A 15,390-nucleotide genomic window follows, 5' to 3' on the forward strand; every position below is an offset into this window, starting at 1 on the left:
GATGCTACTGAACCACATGTCCAGAGATAGAAGGGTTACTTGCCTTTTTTTAAAATTCCTTATTTTTGGGAAATGCCGCACCATCCCTTAATGGCTGAACCAAGATCGTAAACTCGTCAGATGGATTTTAACACTATGCTGCCCCATAACAATCACCTTAAAAGTTCACACAGTACCGATTCTGTCAATTAAGTTACTGGGTTTAAATTCTCGATCATGTTACAGCCATTTAATTCATTCCAAGGTATCTATCCTAATATAATAAGTAGCACATTAAACCATCTCAGAAATCATTTACTGAAATGATTGTACAACAGTATTCTTTTTATAGACCTGGCATGCCTGAGCTTTGTTGCAATAAAATTGTTCCATTTCCACCTGTCCTAGGTACTTGACTATGCAATTGAGACTGAAAAAATGATAGAAAAATACGAGTCTCTGGCATCTGACCTGCTGGAGTGGATTGAACAGACTATCATCATCCTGAACAATCGTAAATTTGCCAACTCGCTGGTTGGTGTTCAGCAGCAGCTACAAGCATTTAACACATATCGCACAGTAGAAAAACCATCAAAGTAAGATTGTTAAAACAATTACTAAATTACTTCTTTAATTAGCTTCATAAGTCACTTGTGAGAACATAGCTGAGAGCTAATTACTGAACACTTATCATAATTGTGTGACTCAGCACATTTAACAATATATAGTGTCACAACGCACAAATAGCTTATTGTGTGGTAAACCAAGTTAAAGTCGCAATAAGGAAAACCTAGACGAATTATGATATTTGGCTAGCTCTTAGCTGAGCAAAAGAGTTTGAATTTTTTTAATTTATTCTCTGGATATGGGTTACACTGACAAAGCTGCATTTATTACCCAGCCCTCGTTGCCCTGAGAAGGTACTGGTGCGATGTCTCCTGCAGGTGATTGCTCTCGTGATCGTGTTAGGTAGAGAATTTCAGAAATTTACTAAGCAACAATGAAGGAATAGCATTATAGGTCCAAGTCAGGGTGGTTTGTCATTTGGAGATGATGGTGCTCCCATGATGCTCTTGTGCTTTTCACCATCACAGGGCTGGGAGGCCTGTAGAAGTAGGATTGTTGCAAAGCTTCCTGTAGATAGTATGTACTGCAGAGGGAATGGATACTAAATCAATGGGAGGGCTGGTATTCAAACGGACTGCTCTGTACTGAATGACGTTGAGCTTCTTTAAGGTTGTTGCGCCTGATGGCTTGAGCTTTGTCGATGATGTAGAAGCGTTGAGGGGTCAGACATAGCCACTTATATCAAAGTACACAATCTCTGCCCTGCTTCTGCAGACCATCTTGATAGGCTAGCCCAGTTAATCTTCTGGTCAGGGGTGACCAGACATTGGTGTGAGTCTTGGCAGTGGTGATGCCGTTGAATGTAGTTGGATTTTTCTTGTTGGAGATGGTCATTTATGTAGTGCAAATGTTACCTGCTGCTTGTCAGCCAAAGCTGGATGTTAGTTGACCCAAAGCGAGCTTTTCACAGTACAAATGGACAATTCTGATTTTCCTCCCTTTCCCATACTCTTGTTTCGTGCTATCATGATAATCAATTTAAACGCATTCCAAATGTGGCACATGCATTTTTGCTGGAATTTGCAGCGCTAGTTATATCACTATTAAACTTACTTGTTGCTTCACCTATTGCGTTTGCTACAGAAATTTTAAAAGTGTGCAACTTCCATTATTTTGTAAATAAATGTGTAGGATATAAAATGGTTTGGCTCTTATCTAATATTTTGTTTTCTTCTGGTGTAGGTTTACAGAAAAAGGAAACCTGGAAGTATTGCTTTTCACCATTCAAAGCAAAATGAGAGCAAACAATCAGAAAGTGTACATGCCAAGAGAAGGCAAACTCATCTCAGATATCAACAAGGTAATCATGAATAATGTTCATTTTATTTTATTTTTTCCTTGAAGGAAATATATTTAACCTTATCAGAAGCCCTCAATAGTTTCAGCTGACCCCAGAAACACACTCATCTGAACAGCTACATCCCTTGAGTAGAACTAGCATACAGTTACTCCTGGTTTCTGGATGTCGATTTAAAGCAGACTTCAGCTGAGCGCATATGCTTAAAATGCTGGATCCATGATGGGGGCAGCACAGCGTTGGAGAGTAACATTTCTCCTAATAGCTGAGTACCTATATTGTATTAAAAGTCTTGTGCCTGGTGTCCTCCTCCTAGTGTGCTCAGACCCCTCCCCTTCACCACCCCCTTAAAGCACTGCTCGAGCCCAGGTCCCATCTCAGTACCATTAGAACCTGGGTCTCTTTTCCAATGCTCCTAGGACCGCCCCCAGTGCTGAAGAATCCGTGCCTCTGATACTACTTGGCTTAACAAATAGGAACAGAAGTAAGCCATTCAGGTCCTCGAGCCTGTTCCATCATTCAATTAGATCATGGCAGATCTGTACCTCAACTCCATTTAGCCACCTTTTACCCATATCCCTTGATACCCATAACCTAACAAACATCTATCAGACTCGGTCTTAAAAATTTCAGTTGACCCAGCATCCACAGCCTTTTTTGAGGAGAGTGTTCTACATTTCCACTATCCTTTGGGTGAAAAAGTGATTGCTAATTTTATCGTTATTATAAACCTCTGACTCACTGTGAGCAGCCATAGGAGATCTTCAAGTACTATAAGTCTTGCGTACAACACACTTCCTGTGACCGTTAGACTTTCCCTTTCACAATCTATTGATTAACACCACCCCCCCATATAAAAAGCATATATTCCAACTGTGAGCAACCCCATGGTAGAACTGCTAGTCATACTGTATATTAAATACAGTATGATAGTGCTTAGTTCATCCATATTACTGTGGTTTCACAATTTTTTGATTGGCTGGAATAAAAAAGACATTAAAATTGCACAATACAGATGATAAAACTTAACTGCAAATTGTACTTTGTGCTTTTGAATGCCTTCATTAAGGTTTTTACTTGAAGGCTTTGGCCTCTCTCAATAGCCTGGAGTTTGCAGATCATTTTCCCACAGACATCTGAAATTTTGGCCTTTCTTTCCTTCCCCAAGACTACTCTAGATCTGTGTTATTATGCAAAGACCCAACAGTGTTTGCAAATCTTGTGGCATTCCAGTGTTGATGGCAATTTAGACATGCTTCAGTCCATTCTTTGGACATTAGTTTCATAAGCTTCTTGCAGCTGCTGTTTGTTGCTGATCAGAGTCTGCCTCCACATGGCTGGGCCATAAATTGACAAAAGTTTCAATCATTTTTGTTTTCATCTTCAATCTCTTTCATCTAATTTAGGTAATTTATATCTATTTTTCCCTGTTAAAATTTAATTAATTTTGATTTTAACACCGTTCAGTGAGCTATTTAAAGGATTAATTAAAATGTTGCAAAATTACCAGATATCACCAATCTGGTCCAAAGATGTGCGGGTTAGGTTGATTGGCTATGATTAAAAAAAAATTGACCCTTAGTGTTAGGGGGATTAAATACGTGGGGTTACGGGGATAGGGTGGGATATGTGTTGGTGTAGGGGTTACGGGGATCGGGTGGGATATGTGTCGGTGCAGGCTCGATGGGCCGAAATGGCCTCTATCTGCACTCTGGGGTTTCTGTGATTCTGTGAATCTCACTTACAGGCCTGGGAAAGACTGGAAAAAGCCGAACATGAACGAGAACTGGCATTAAGGACTGAGCTGATCAGGCAAGAAAAGCTGGAACAACTTGCACGCCGATTTGACCGTAAAGCTGCTATGAGGGAAACTTGGCTAAGTGAAAACCAGCGCCTTGTTTCTCAGGTAATGCTTTACCCATTTTTTTCAATCCATTGTAAAAATATTTAAGTTATAAATCAGTTGATTTTATAATTTATGTGAAACTATCAAGATATCATGTAGGTTTAGTGTTGAGAATTCAAGACTACAGTAATGCAAACAAGAATGAAGATCAACCCTGAAAGGCTGATATTTTCTTTCCTGTTTATTTAATTGTTTTATAATTTCTGTAGGTATGAAGAGCCCACTAATTTTCTTATATTGAAATAAAAATCATTAGATGTGTTTGCCAAAACTCAAATGCAACTGGAAACAGACAGGTTTGTGTGCTATTATGAAAACAGACAGACAGATTACAGACTTGTACATTGATAATATTCCATTAGGAACAGATACACAGTAGTGCTGCCATGGCAGGCCACTATCATAAAGGAGGCAACTTCAAGTGCTTCCAGCAGCTCCAGGGATCTTTTTGCCATCTGAGTTCAGAGCAGGACAAAACCTGGGACTCTTCCTGTTCACCCTCCCAACAAGCATCAGCAACATGCTGCTACACCACAGTGAGGGGAGCTGAGGTTGTGGATTTATTCTTCAGTGCCCCTCTTCCAGAACTTTCGCACTAATGTAAATGTGCCTCATAACTCCTCATGATAAACTCTTGATCCCAACTGAGCTGTCAAGAGGAGCAACTTCCTCACCATGTTACACACTTTCAGGTTAACTCAACCCAGGCCACAGTGATGAGACTGTCCTATTAGTCAATTACATAGCATCATTTGCAGGGCCCTAGGGGAAGGTAACTGCTTGTTATCTTTACTATTGATTGGTGGGTTGTGGCAGGGAAAAACACAATTTTGTGGGAGGGGAGGAAAATTGAGGAAATCTTGTTTGACCACACATCTTTCTAGAGTGACTTGATAAAATTGAGTTTGAGTGCTACAGTGTGCTGTTCATATAACTGTTTAAAACTACAAGTGCTTTTTGTATTTTTAATGTCCTTCAGCAGTAGGGTTCTGAAAATAAATGTATGCTTCATTGGCAGCGTATGTTTCTATTCATATTGACCTACCCCAAGGATAGCAGTCTCTCTGAATATTTTAAAATATCATCCAAGATGACTTCCAACTCTTGTGCTACAGGACAATTTTGGTTTTGATCTCCCAGCTGTGGAGGCTGCTACTAAGAAGCATGAAGCTATTGAGACAGACATTGCTGCATATGAAGAACGAGTGCAGGCAGTGGTGGCTGTGGCCAAGGAGCTTGAAGCAGAGAACTACCATGACATCAAACGCATCACAGCAAGGAAAGAGAATGTCTACAGGCTGTGGGAATACCTACTGGAATTACTGCGAGCTCGTCGTCATCGTTTAGAAATGAATCTCAACTTACAAAAAATTTTCCAGGAAATGCTGTACATTATGGACTGGATGGATGAAATGAAGGTATAAAAATCAGTTCTTCTGTTCCTATTGTAAAGCAGATGTGTAATGTGTGATTTCTTTTATTTTTATCAGGTATAACTAATATGTTAAAGCACCTAAGAGCTAAGATAAGAATTTTATAGCGCTTGTACCAGTATTGCAAGATTGGAAGGTTTCAAATTTCTTTCTAAATAACTTGTTCAATGTGTTCTAAACTCTATGTTCCATTCAGTATATTTGTTATAAACACTCAATGAAAGTTGTTGAAACTATTGCAGGTGCTATTGCTGTCACAAGACTATGGGAAACATTTACTTGGTGTAGAAGATCTCCTACAGAAGCATGCACTGGTTGAAGCTGACATTGCTATTCAGGCTGACAGAGTGAAAGTTGTCAATGCTTCTGCTCAGAAATTTGCTTCTGAAGGAGAAGGTATGTTTTAAGCTTTATCTTTTCCTCTCTCGGCTTTTTAAGTAGTATTTTGGGTGCTCCCATTATGGCTTAGTGGGTAAATGCACTGTATATTGTGAGACTGAATGATGAGTGCAGATCAGGAAGGTCCCAGCAGCTAGCCTTAACCAGTGCTGAGTTAGCTAATCTCAGCCTGGCTAGTATTAAGGGTGCTTTGGTTTCCCTGAGGTAAGTAGGGGGGATAAAAATCATCTAGAGTTTCAGTTCTTGATTGCGATTCAGTCAGCTCTGATAGAAAAGGCATGTGGTGTGCCATTGAGGCACATAGACCATAGAGGTCTTGGGTTGATTCCAGATTTGTCTCAATTGATCTCAGCCAGGATGGCAATGAGGAAAAAATGTAAAGTGCTAGAAAAATACAATTGGTTAAATTGGGGAGCATAACAGCATAACCGATTTGAGCACAAATAGGAAGTTGGAGCGAAGGAGAATCATCCCAAGCTACTCGCGTGTGTCATCTAGCGGCCAGCTCAGAATGGCATTGGTGTAGACCTGCGAGCAGGTCATTTGTCTTCTTAAAGCTGCCTTTGGTACATAGCTAATGGAAGAAACAGCAAGATGTCACTGAAATAGTTATTTAACATATCAACCACAGGGAATGGTGAAAGTCTCTGCTGGCATATGGGACCCCGCGTTAGTGTTGTATTACTATATTGAACTGAAATGAATTTTGTTAAACTTCTTCTCCCTCTTCAGGTTACAGACCATGTGACCCACAGGTTATTCGTGATCGTGTGACTCACCTGGAGTTCTGTTACCAAGAGCTTTGTCAGCTGGCTGCTGAACGAAGGGCTCGTTTGGAAGAGTCCCGACGCCTCTGGAAGTTCTTCTGGGAGATGGCAGAGGAAGAAGGCTGGATCCGGGAGAAAGAACAGATACTTTCATCAGCTGACTATGGCAAGGATCTGACTAGTGTGATTCGTCTTCTCAGTAAACACAAGGCATTTGAAGATGAAATGAGTGGGCGCCGTGGACCTCTTCAGCAAACCATAAAGGAAGGCGAAGCAATGGTAGCTGAGGAGCACTTTGGATCAGAGAAGATTAAGGAGAGAATTAAGGACATTCAGGAGCAGTGGGCCCACCTTGAGCAGCTGTCTGCAGTTCAGAAAAAGCGATTAGAAGAAGCTGCTAATGTTCACCAGTTTAAGGCTGATGGCGATGATATTGATGTGTGGATGTTAGATATTCTGAGAATCGTCTCCAGTAATGATGTTGGTCATGATGAATACTCCACTCAAGCCCTAGTGAAGAAACACAAAGATGTTGGTGAGGAGGTTGCTAGCTACAGACAAATCATTGATGCACTACATGAACAGGGACGAAGCTTGCCTGATGAGTACTATAAGTCACCAGAAATAGAAGGTAGATTGACTGATATTGAGGAACGTTACAAGGAGTTAGCAGAACTGGCACGGCTTCGTAAACAAGCCCTTCAGGATGCACTGTCACAGTACAAGATGTTCAGTGAAGCAGATGCTTGTGAACTGTGGATTGATGAAAAGGAGCAGTGGCTGAACAACATGGAGATCCCAGAAAAACTTGAAGATCTAGAGGTTATCCAACACAGGTAAGGAATAAAATGTTTGGGTTATGAAAGGTAAAAGATTGACAACATTGATTCAAGATGTACATTATATAAGATGTGATTGAAAATTAAAATAAGGTGGGGACCAAATATTCTCGGTACATAGTCTAAGAATGCTTTCTTGTAGTTTACAAGTAAAATGCACTTATTGGTTACTTCACTGTTACAACTAAAATGATTTGCTTTCATACAAGCATGAATTAAGATTTATTTTGCTTTTAAATGAGCATCTTTGAATATTTAAATAGCATTGTATACAATGCTTGTGTCATACCAGTGTATTGGAGGTCTAGTTCTACATTATCTACTATGGTGATAACTTTGACAAAAATCTTGAGTCTCGTGCCACAAATCGCTACTAAATTAGATGAACGGCTCTCTTAATGGGTCAAAAGCAAAATATTGCGGATATCAGAAATCTGAAATAAAAACAAAAAATGCTGGAAAATACTCAGCCGGTCGGGCAGCATCTGTGGAGAACGAAACAAAGTTGAAGTCCCTTGTGACACATTGGGTGTGGATATGATGAGACTGAGCTAGGCAGTAATACCTCCACAATTAAAGAGCCTACCAGTGCTTGCTGTCCCGGCTCACGCGTAAAGAATGTCCACTATGGCAAAGTAGCAGAAAGCTGAAAGTACCAGTGACATCTTATTGCAGCATAAATTGCTTTCTTCACTTACTGAAAAAGGGGTAGAAAGCTGGGAACAGAAAACATTAGACAAATTGAAATTTTAGGTTTTCGAAATGTTCCCAGGGTCTGCTTGGTGGTACTGTTCAATATTTTTATTTTGAAAGAATTAGGGAATCAATCCCCTAATCCAGCTGGTCATCCCCTCTTTTGATTTATGTAGGTTTAATTTTTACATTTCTGCTTCAGGTTTGAAAGTCTAGAGCCAGAGATGAACAACCAGGCTTCCCGTATAGCAGTGGTGAACCAGATAGCTCGTCAATTGATCCACAGCGGGCATCCTAGTGAGAAGGAGATCAAAGCACAGCAAGATAAGCTAAATACAAGGTATGTCTGTCACATAAAGGGTAAATATTATCCTGATAAGAAAATAGAACTCGATTGAGAAGTTTTATAGAAAAGGCTATTTTTGCATTGAGCATAAATATCTATGGAACCTTATTGCTTTATTTTTATGCACGATTATGATTCTTATGAATCTTTTGGTGCATACCTTCGACAGTAACATCCCTGCCTACTTGGGCATATTGAAAGAGACCTACCTTTGCCGACTACGATTCAGTAGAGAGGTTGTTGCCAAGTTGTGCTGCCCATTGGAGCCTGACCTTCAGACCACGTTCAGCACTGGTTATAGAGTCCTCATCTCATTGGATTTCTTTGCTACCAGCTAATTTCAAGCTACTACTGTTGACATTTGCCACTTTGTCACTATTGACAGCAATGAATGAATTCCTCCTTCTAATTTTACCACTATGGGAGCTTATTTAGATTCCCATTTCAAGTTTGTTTGAATTATAAAGTTAAATTAAGTCCAAAATGCCCCGATATTTTTCATTTTATGCTGATCTCAGTCAGAGACTATGTCCATTGTGAGAGCAAACTAATAATTTCTGTACCAAGGTGCCATTCTACGTAGCTGTAACTTTTAGCCTTGAGGTCCAGAGACTACAATAAAGCACAGTGCAGCTCTATTGGATTATGTCCTGGTTTGTATGATGGCATGAACCCACCTGCAGTCTGTTAATTGAACTTGGACGTAATTTCAGCTGCACCATACAAAGCTAAGAGTTCTTTGTGTTTGTCCACTTGCTGCGAGATTTGTGTTCACTGGTTACCTAACACACTGTAAGCAGCTATATGACCTGTTATACAGGTTTGTTTTTCCTGTGCATGGATCAGACTTCAAACTGAGATGTATATTTTATTCTTCATTCAAAAGATATTTCCAATTTATTTTAGTGAATTATTTAATATATCAAACTTTGCATAGAAATGTAAACAGAAACTGCTGGAAATACTCAGCAGGTCAGGCAGCATCTGTGGAGAGAGAAACAGAGTTAATGTTTCAGGTCGATGACCTTTCGTCAGAACTGGAAAAGGTTAGAGATGTAACAGGTTTCAAGCAAGTACCGAGGCAGGGAAAGGGGGGAGGGGAGGAAAGAACAAATAGGGACGGTCTGTGATCGGGTGGAAGGCAGGAAAGATTAAATGACAAAAGGGATGATGGTGCAAGGCGAAAGGAGATGGTAATGGACCAAGTAAAGAAACAAAAGATGGGTCTAGAAGAGGTGTAAATGGGTATAGCAGAATCATCAACAGCTGCCATCTGAAAAAATAGGAGCAGAGGTTATGCACTGAAATTGTTGAACTTAATGTCGAGTCTGGAAGGCTGTAAAATGCTTAATAGAAAGATGAGGTGCTGTTCCTCGAGCTTATATTGAGCTTCATTGGAACAGTGTAGGAAGCCAAGGTCAGACTGGGAGTAGTCCGTAGAATTAAAATGACATGCGACCGGAAGCTCAGGATCATGCTTGTGGACTGAACGGAGGTGTTCTGCAAAGCGGTCACCCATCTGCGTTTGGTTTCCCCACTGTAGAGGAGACTGTATAGTGAGCAGCGAATACAGTATACTAAATTGAAAGAAGTACAAGTAAATCGTTTCACTTGGAAGGAGTATTTGGGGCTTGGACGGTGGGAAGGGAGGAGGTAAAATGGCAGGTGTTGCATCTCCTGCGCTTGCATGGGAAGGTGCCGTGGGCAGAGGAGTGGGTGTTGGAGGTGATAGAGGAGTGGACCAGGGTGTCGAGGAGGGAACGGTCTCTTCAGAATGCTGAAAAGAAGGGGAGGGGAAGATGTGTTTGGTGGTGGGATCACGCTTGAGGTGGCAGAAATGGTGGAGGATGATCCGTTGAATGTGGAGACTGGTGGGGTGGAAGGTGAGGACAAGGGGAACCCTATTGCCCATGGTTCTGGAAGGGAGGGGAAGGGGTGAGAGCAGAAGTGTGGGAAATGGAACAGACACGGGCAAGGGCCCTGTAAACCACGGTGGAGGGGAATCTTCGGCTGAGGAAAAAGGAATACTTATCAGAAGAACTGGTATGGAATGTGGCATTGTCGGACCAGATGCGACGGAGATGGACAAACTGGGAGAATGGAATAGAGTCCTTATAGGAAGTGGAGTGGGAGGAAGTGTAGTCAAGGTAGCTGTGGGGGTCAGTGGGCTTATAGTGGATATTGGTCGATAGCCTATCCCCAGAAATGGAGACAGAAAAGTCGAGGAAGAGAAGAGTCAGAGGTGGACCATGTGAAGGTGAGGGTAGGGTGGAAATTGGGAACAAAGTTGATGAAATTTTCCAGTTCGGGGCGAGAGCAGGAAACGGCACTGATACAGTCATCAGTGCACCGGAAAAAGAGGTGAGAGAGGAGACCTGAGTAGGGCTGGAACAAAGAATGTTCCACATATCTCACGAAAAGGCAGGCATAGCTAGGACCCATGCGGGTTCCCATAGCAACATCTTTTATTTGGAAGAAGTGAGTGGAGTCAAAGGAGAAGTTGCTCAATGTGAGAACAAGTTCAGCCAGGCGGAGGAAGGTGGTGGTGGATGGGGACTGGTTGGGCCTCCGTTCGAGGAAGAAGCAAGAGCCCTCGGGCTGTCCTGGTGGGGCCATAAAGGTGTAGAGGGATTGGCATAGAAAAATGGATTATAGTCTAAATAGATGCCACACTGAAGCTTAAGCACACAGACATCATGACTCCAATTTTAACTGTCCCCACCTGGTGGAAACCAGGGAAGCGGGGTAGGGAAGTGAGTTAAAATAATGCAAGCCACTTTTGAGCAGGCGAGTAGGACACCCACAGGAAGGAAGCGGGGTCCTGTTTTAAATATGCAGATTGGGTCCGATGATGTCATCAGGACCCAATCTGCAATTTCAAGCTGAGATGGGGGTAGGGTGCGGCCAGGGGAGCAGTGTCGGCTCCCCCATCTGGCAAAACCTGTCGGGAGCCGGATCCTGGGCCTGAAGAGGCCCAGAAAGTAAGTTGTAAATTTATTTTTCAGCTTTTCTTGTGGGCCAGGAAGGGTACAATACTATGTTTACCTATAAATTTGATTCCGTTTTGATTCCAGATGGAGTCAATTCCGTCAACTAGTGGACCAAAAGAAAGATGCACTCAATTCTGCACTCAGCATTCAAAATTACCACCTTGAATGCAATGAAACAAAGTCTTGGATTAGGGAAAAGACCAAAGTCATTGAGTCCACGCAAGATCTGGGCAATGATCTTGCTGGTGTCATGGCCCTCCAAAGGAAATTAACTGGAATGGAACGTGATTTGACAGCTATTGAAGCTAAACTAGATGATCTGCAGAAAGAAGCCGAAAAACTTGCTGCTGAACATCCCGACCAGGCACAATCTATTATGAGCCGTCTTGCTGAAATAAATGATGTCTGGGAAGAAATGAAATCTACTTTGAAGAACCGAGAAGAATCACTTGGCGAAGCAAACAAGCTCCAGCAATTCCTGCGTGATTTGGATGACTTCCAATCCTGGCTATCAAAAACCCAAACGGCTATTGCTTCCGAAGATATGCCCAACACCCTGGCAGAAGGAGAGAAGTTGCTCACCCAGCACGAAAACATCAAAAATGAAATTAATAATTATGAGGAAGACTACCAGAAAATGCGAGACATGGGTGAAATGGTAACGCAGGGACAAACAGATGCACAATATATGTTCTTACGCCAGCGTCTGCAGGCTTTGGATACTGGATGGAATGAACTGCACAAGATGTGGGAGAACAGACAGAATCACCTATCCCAGTCTCATTCATACCAACTGTTCTTAAGAGACACAAAGCAAGCAGAAGGATTCCTCAACAACCAGGTAAGCTAAGCACAAAATCTTATATTGAATTTTGACTTCCAGTTCCACCTTAAAACCTGGAACATTTGGTATGTATTATGTTTCGAGTACTGACAGAGAAGTTTGTTTCTAGCATAGTAAGATTTTTCCTCCTTTTTTATTATAAGAACATAAGAAATAGGAGCCGGAGTAGGCTATTTGGCCCTTTTGAGCCTGCTCTGCCATTCAACAAGATCATGGCTGATCTTCTACCTCAACTCCACCTTCCCGCACTATCCCCATATCCCTTAGTTCCCAATAATTTATCGACCTCTGTCTATACTCAATGACTGAGCATCCACAGCTCTCTGGGGTAGAGAATTTCAAAGATTCACCACCCTCTGAGTGAAGAAATTTCTCCTCATCTCAGTCCTAAATGGCCGACCCCTTATTCTGAGACTGTGACCTCTGGTTCTAGATTCCCAGCCAGGGGAAACATTTTCCCAGCATTAACCCCCTCATTTTTCTAAACACTAGGGAATATAAGCCTAGTCTATTTTAACTTCAATCTGATGAAAACTAAAAGCCGCCATCAAAAATTCCAGTGGTCCACTGTTTGGACCTGCTGTCATTAGGTCTAGATCAGCAGAAAATAAACAGCTAAGCAGATACAGATAGTGAAATAGGTGAAGTAATCTATTGAGAAGATTTTTTTGTACGTGTCACCAGGTTTTTTTTAACATGCATTACTTTAAATAAATCAAATGAGATGGAAATTGAAACTTAAGAGGTGAAAAAGAGCAATATAAAGAGAAAGCTATAAGAATTTGGAAAATACTGGACTGTAATCCAGGCTGCCCTAAGAAAAATCTTGTGATGAGCACTAATAACTTTAAAGCTGGAACTAGTCGTTTTCTGTGCAATCAGTGTTTTTGTCCCCTGATTACAAGTAACAGTAAAAAGTTGACTGACAATTCTTTGATTTGTTAAAATAAAGGAGTATGTGTTGGCACACACTGAAATGCCCACCACACTAGAGGCTGCTGAAGCTGCCATTAAGAAGCAGGAAGACTTTATGACTACCATGGATGCAAATGAAGATAAGATCAATGGAGTGGTGGAGACAGGCAGGAGACTGGTCAGCGATGGCAATATTTATTCTGACAAAATCCAGGAAAAAGTTGACTCTATTGATGAAAGGTAAAAAAATCTAATGAAGTAAGATTCAGTCCTTTTTGTAAACCCTTAAGTTTAATATCCTATATGCTTGAAGTTAGTACTTTGAAAATAGTTATATTCTACTTTACTAGGAGTGACTTGTTACTGTACATGCTTCATTATCTGGTGTTGGAGCCTTGTTTTGTTGGAGAATTTACTCCAAAGGGAATTTCCATTGAGTGCCATTTTGCAATACCAATTTTTAGCCTTTATTCAACAAAGCAACCAGATCCTTTAAGATGACATAGTGGAACTGTAATTGTATACACCATTTTTAAACTAGTATTAAAAGAAGAATTCATGATAGAAATTATAATGCAATCACCAACAGCCCATTAATTATTTTACTTGCCTTTTGAAAAGCTGTTTCTGGAAAAATTACCCTTCCCTGATAAATTGTTTTAACAATTAAATGACCTCTTCCCATTTTTCTTTTCACTGCACTCTGTGGCTATCGTCAGACCTGTTTAATGATGCGTGTTGAAAGCTAATCAGCAATTACAAGGGTTGAAAACTGCTAGCTATTTGAATCACAATAGATGTCTCCCCCGCTCCCCCAGAAAAAAACTGCAGTCCGAGTAGAGTGGTGAATACTTTCAAATATTCTGACGGTAGAACATTTGTCAGATTTTAAATTCAAAAAGAGAAATCATAAGTTCCTTGGGATCTTTTAAGTGGTGTGTTCCTGTTACCAATACAGTTTTCCATAGCCAGGATCTTTACCAATAAATTACAGCCCGTTCTCATCCTTATGCCCAATGTTTGGTCACTTACTCTAGCGAGAGAAGCCTTTGGAGAGCTGGCCTAAAGGGCTGTTCAAAGTTACCAGATTTCCTGGTCAGTCCAGAGATTCCCACATAGAACCGTCCCTGAATACAAACTTCTCCTCCTGAGGTCCCCACCATCACAGAAGCCAGTCTTTAGCCAATTCGATTCACTCCACATGATATCAAGAAACGATGAGCGCACTGGATACAGCAAAGGCTATAGGCCCCAACAACATCCCAGCTGTCGTGCTCAAGACTTGTGCTCCAGAACTAGTCGCGCCTCTATCCAAGCTGTTCCAGTACAGCTACAACACTGGCATCTACCCGACAATGTGGCAAACTGCCCAGGTATGTCCTGTCCACAAAAAGCAGGACAAATCCAATCCGGCCAATTACCGTCCCATCAGTCCACTCTCAATCATCAGCAAAGTGATGGAAGATGGACAGTGCTATCAAGCGGCACTTACTCAAAAATAACCCGCTCACCGTTGCTCAGTTTGGGTTCCACCAGGACCACTCGGCTCCTAACCTTATTACAGCCTTGTTCCAAACATGGACAAAAGAGCTGAATTCCAGAGGTGAGGTCAAAGCAGCATTTGTCCGAGTGTGGTATCAAGGAGCCCTAGTAAAATTGAAGTCAATGGGAATCAAGAGGTAAACTTTCCACTGGCTGGAGTCATACCTAGCGCAAAGGAATATAGTTATGGTTGTTGGAGGTCAATCATCTCAGCCCCAGGACATCGCTGCAGGAGTTCCTCAGGGCAGTGTCCTAGGCCCAACCATCTTCAGCTGCTTCATCAATGACCGTCCCACCATCATAACATAAGAAGTGGGGATGTTCGCTGATGATGGCACAGTGTTCAGTTCCATTCGCAACACCTCAGATAATGAAGCAGTCCATGCTCACATGCAGCAAGACCTGGACGACATTCAGGCTTGGGCTTATAAGTGGCAAGTAACATTCATGCCACACAAGTGCCAGGCAATAACTTCCTCCAACAAACGAGAGTGTAACCACCTCCTCTTGACATTCAACGGCATTACCATCGCTGAATCTCCCACCATCAACATCCTGGGGGTCACCATTGACCAGAAACTTAACTGGACCAGCCACATAAATACTGTGGCAGCAAGGGCAGGTCAGAGGCTGGGTATTCTGTGGCGAGTCGCTCGCCTCCTGACTCCCCAAATCCTTTCCACCATCTACAAGGCACAAGTCAGGAGTGTGATGGAATACTCTCCACTTGCCTGGATGAGTGCAGCTCCAACAACACTCAAGAAGCTTGACACCATCCAGGACAAAGCAGCCTGCTTGATTGGCACCCCATCC

At 41.8% G+C, this 15,390-nt stretch overlaps 1 protein-coding gene across 3 annotated transcripts in view; it reads left to right on the forward strand.

The window, feature by feature from the left end:
* Positions 1–15,390, forward strand: part of sptbn1 (spectrin, beta, non-erythrocytic 1) — a 267,400-nt gene that overhangs the window by 190,882 nt on the left and 61,128 nt on the right. For all 3 annotated transcript variants that reach the window (XM_085981343.1, XM_085981344.1, XM_085981345.1), the window contains 9 exons: positions 388–575; positions 1,789–1,906; positions 3,651–3,809; positions 4,925–5,227; positions 5,485–5,638; positions 6,374–7,244; positions 8,143–8,280; positions 11,361–12,117; positions 13,073–13,275. In XM_085981343.1, coding sequence (XP_085837469.1) covers positions 388–575; positions 1,789–1,906; positions 3,651–3,809; positions 4,925–5,227; positions 5,485–5,638; positions 6,374–7,244; positions 8,143–8,280; positions 11,361–12,117; positions 13,073–13,275 — 2,891 coding nt within the window. The remainder of the gene's footprint in view (positions 1–387; positions 576–1,788; positions 1,907–3,650; positions 3,810–4,924; positions 5,228–5,484; positions 5,639–6,373; positions 7,245–8,142; positions 8,281–11,360; positions 12,118–13,072; positions 13,276–15,390) is intronic.

Source organism: Somniosus microcephalus, chromosome 3 (genome assembly GCF_052327205.1).
Source record: "Somniosus microcephalus isolate GS21.2 chromosome 3, FLI_Smic_1.0, whole genome shotgun sequence".
In the NCBI taxonomy this organism is placed as follows: domain Eukaryota; kingdom Metazoa; phylum Chordata; class Chondrichthyes; order Squaliformes; family Somniosidae; genus Somniosus; species Somniosus microcephalus.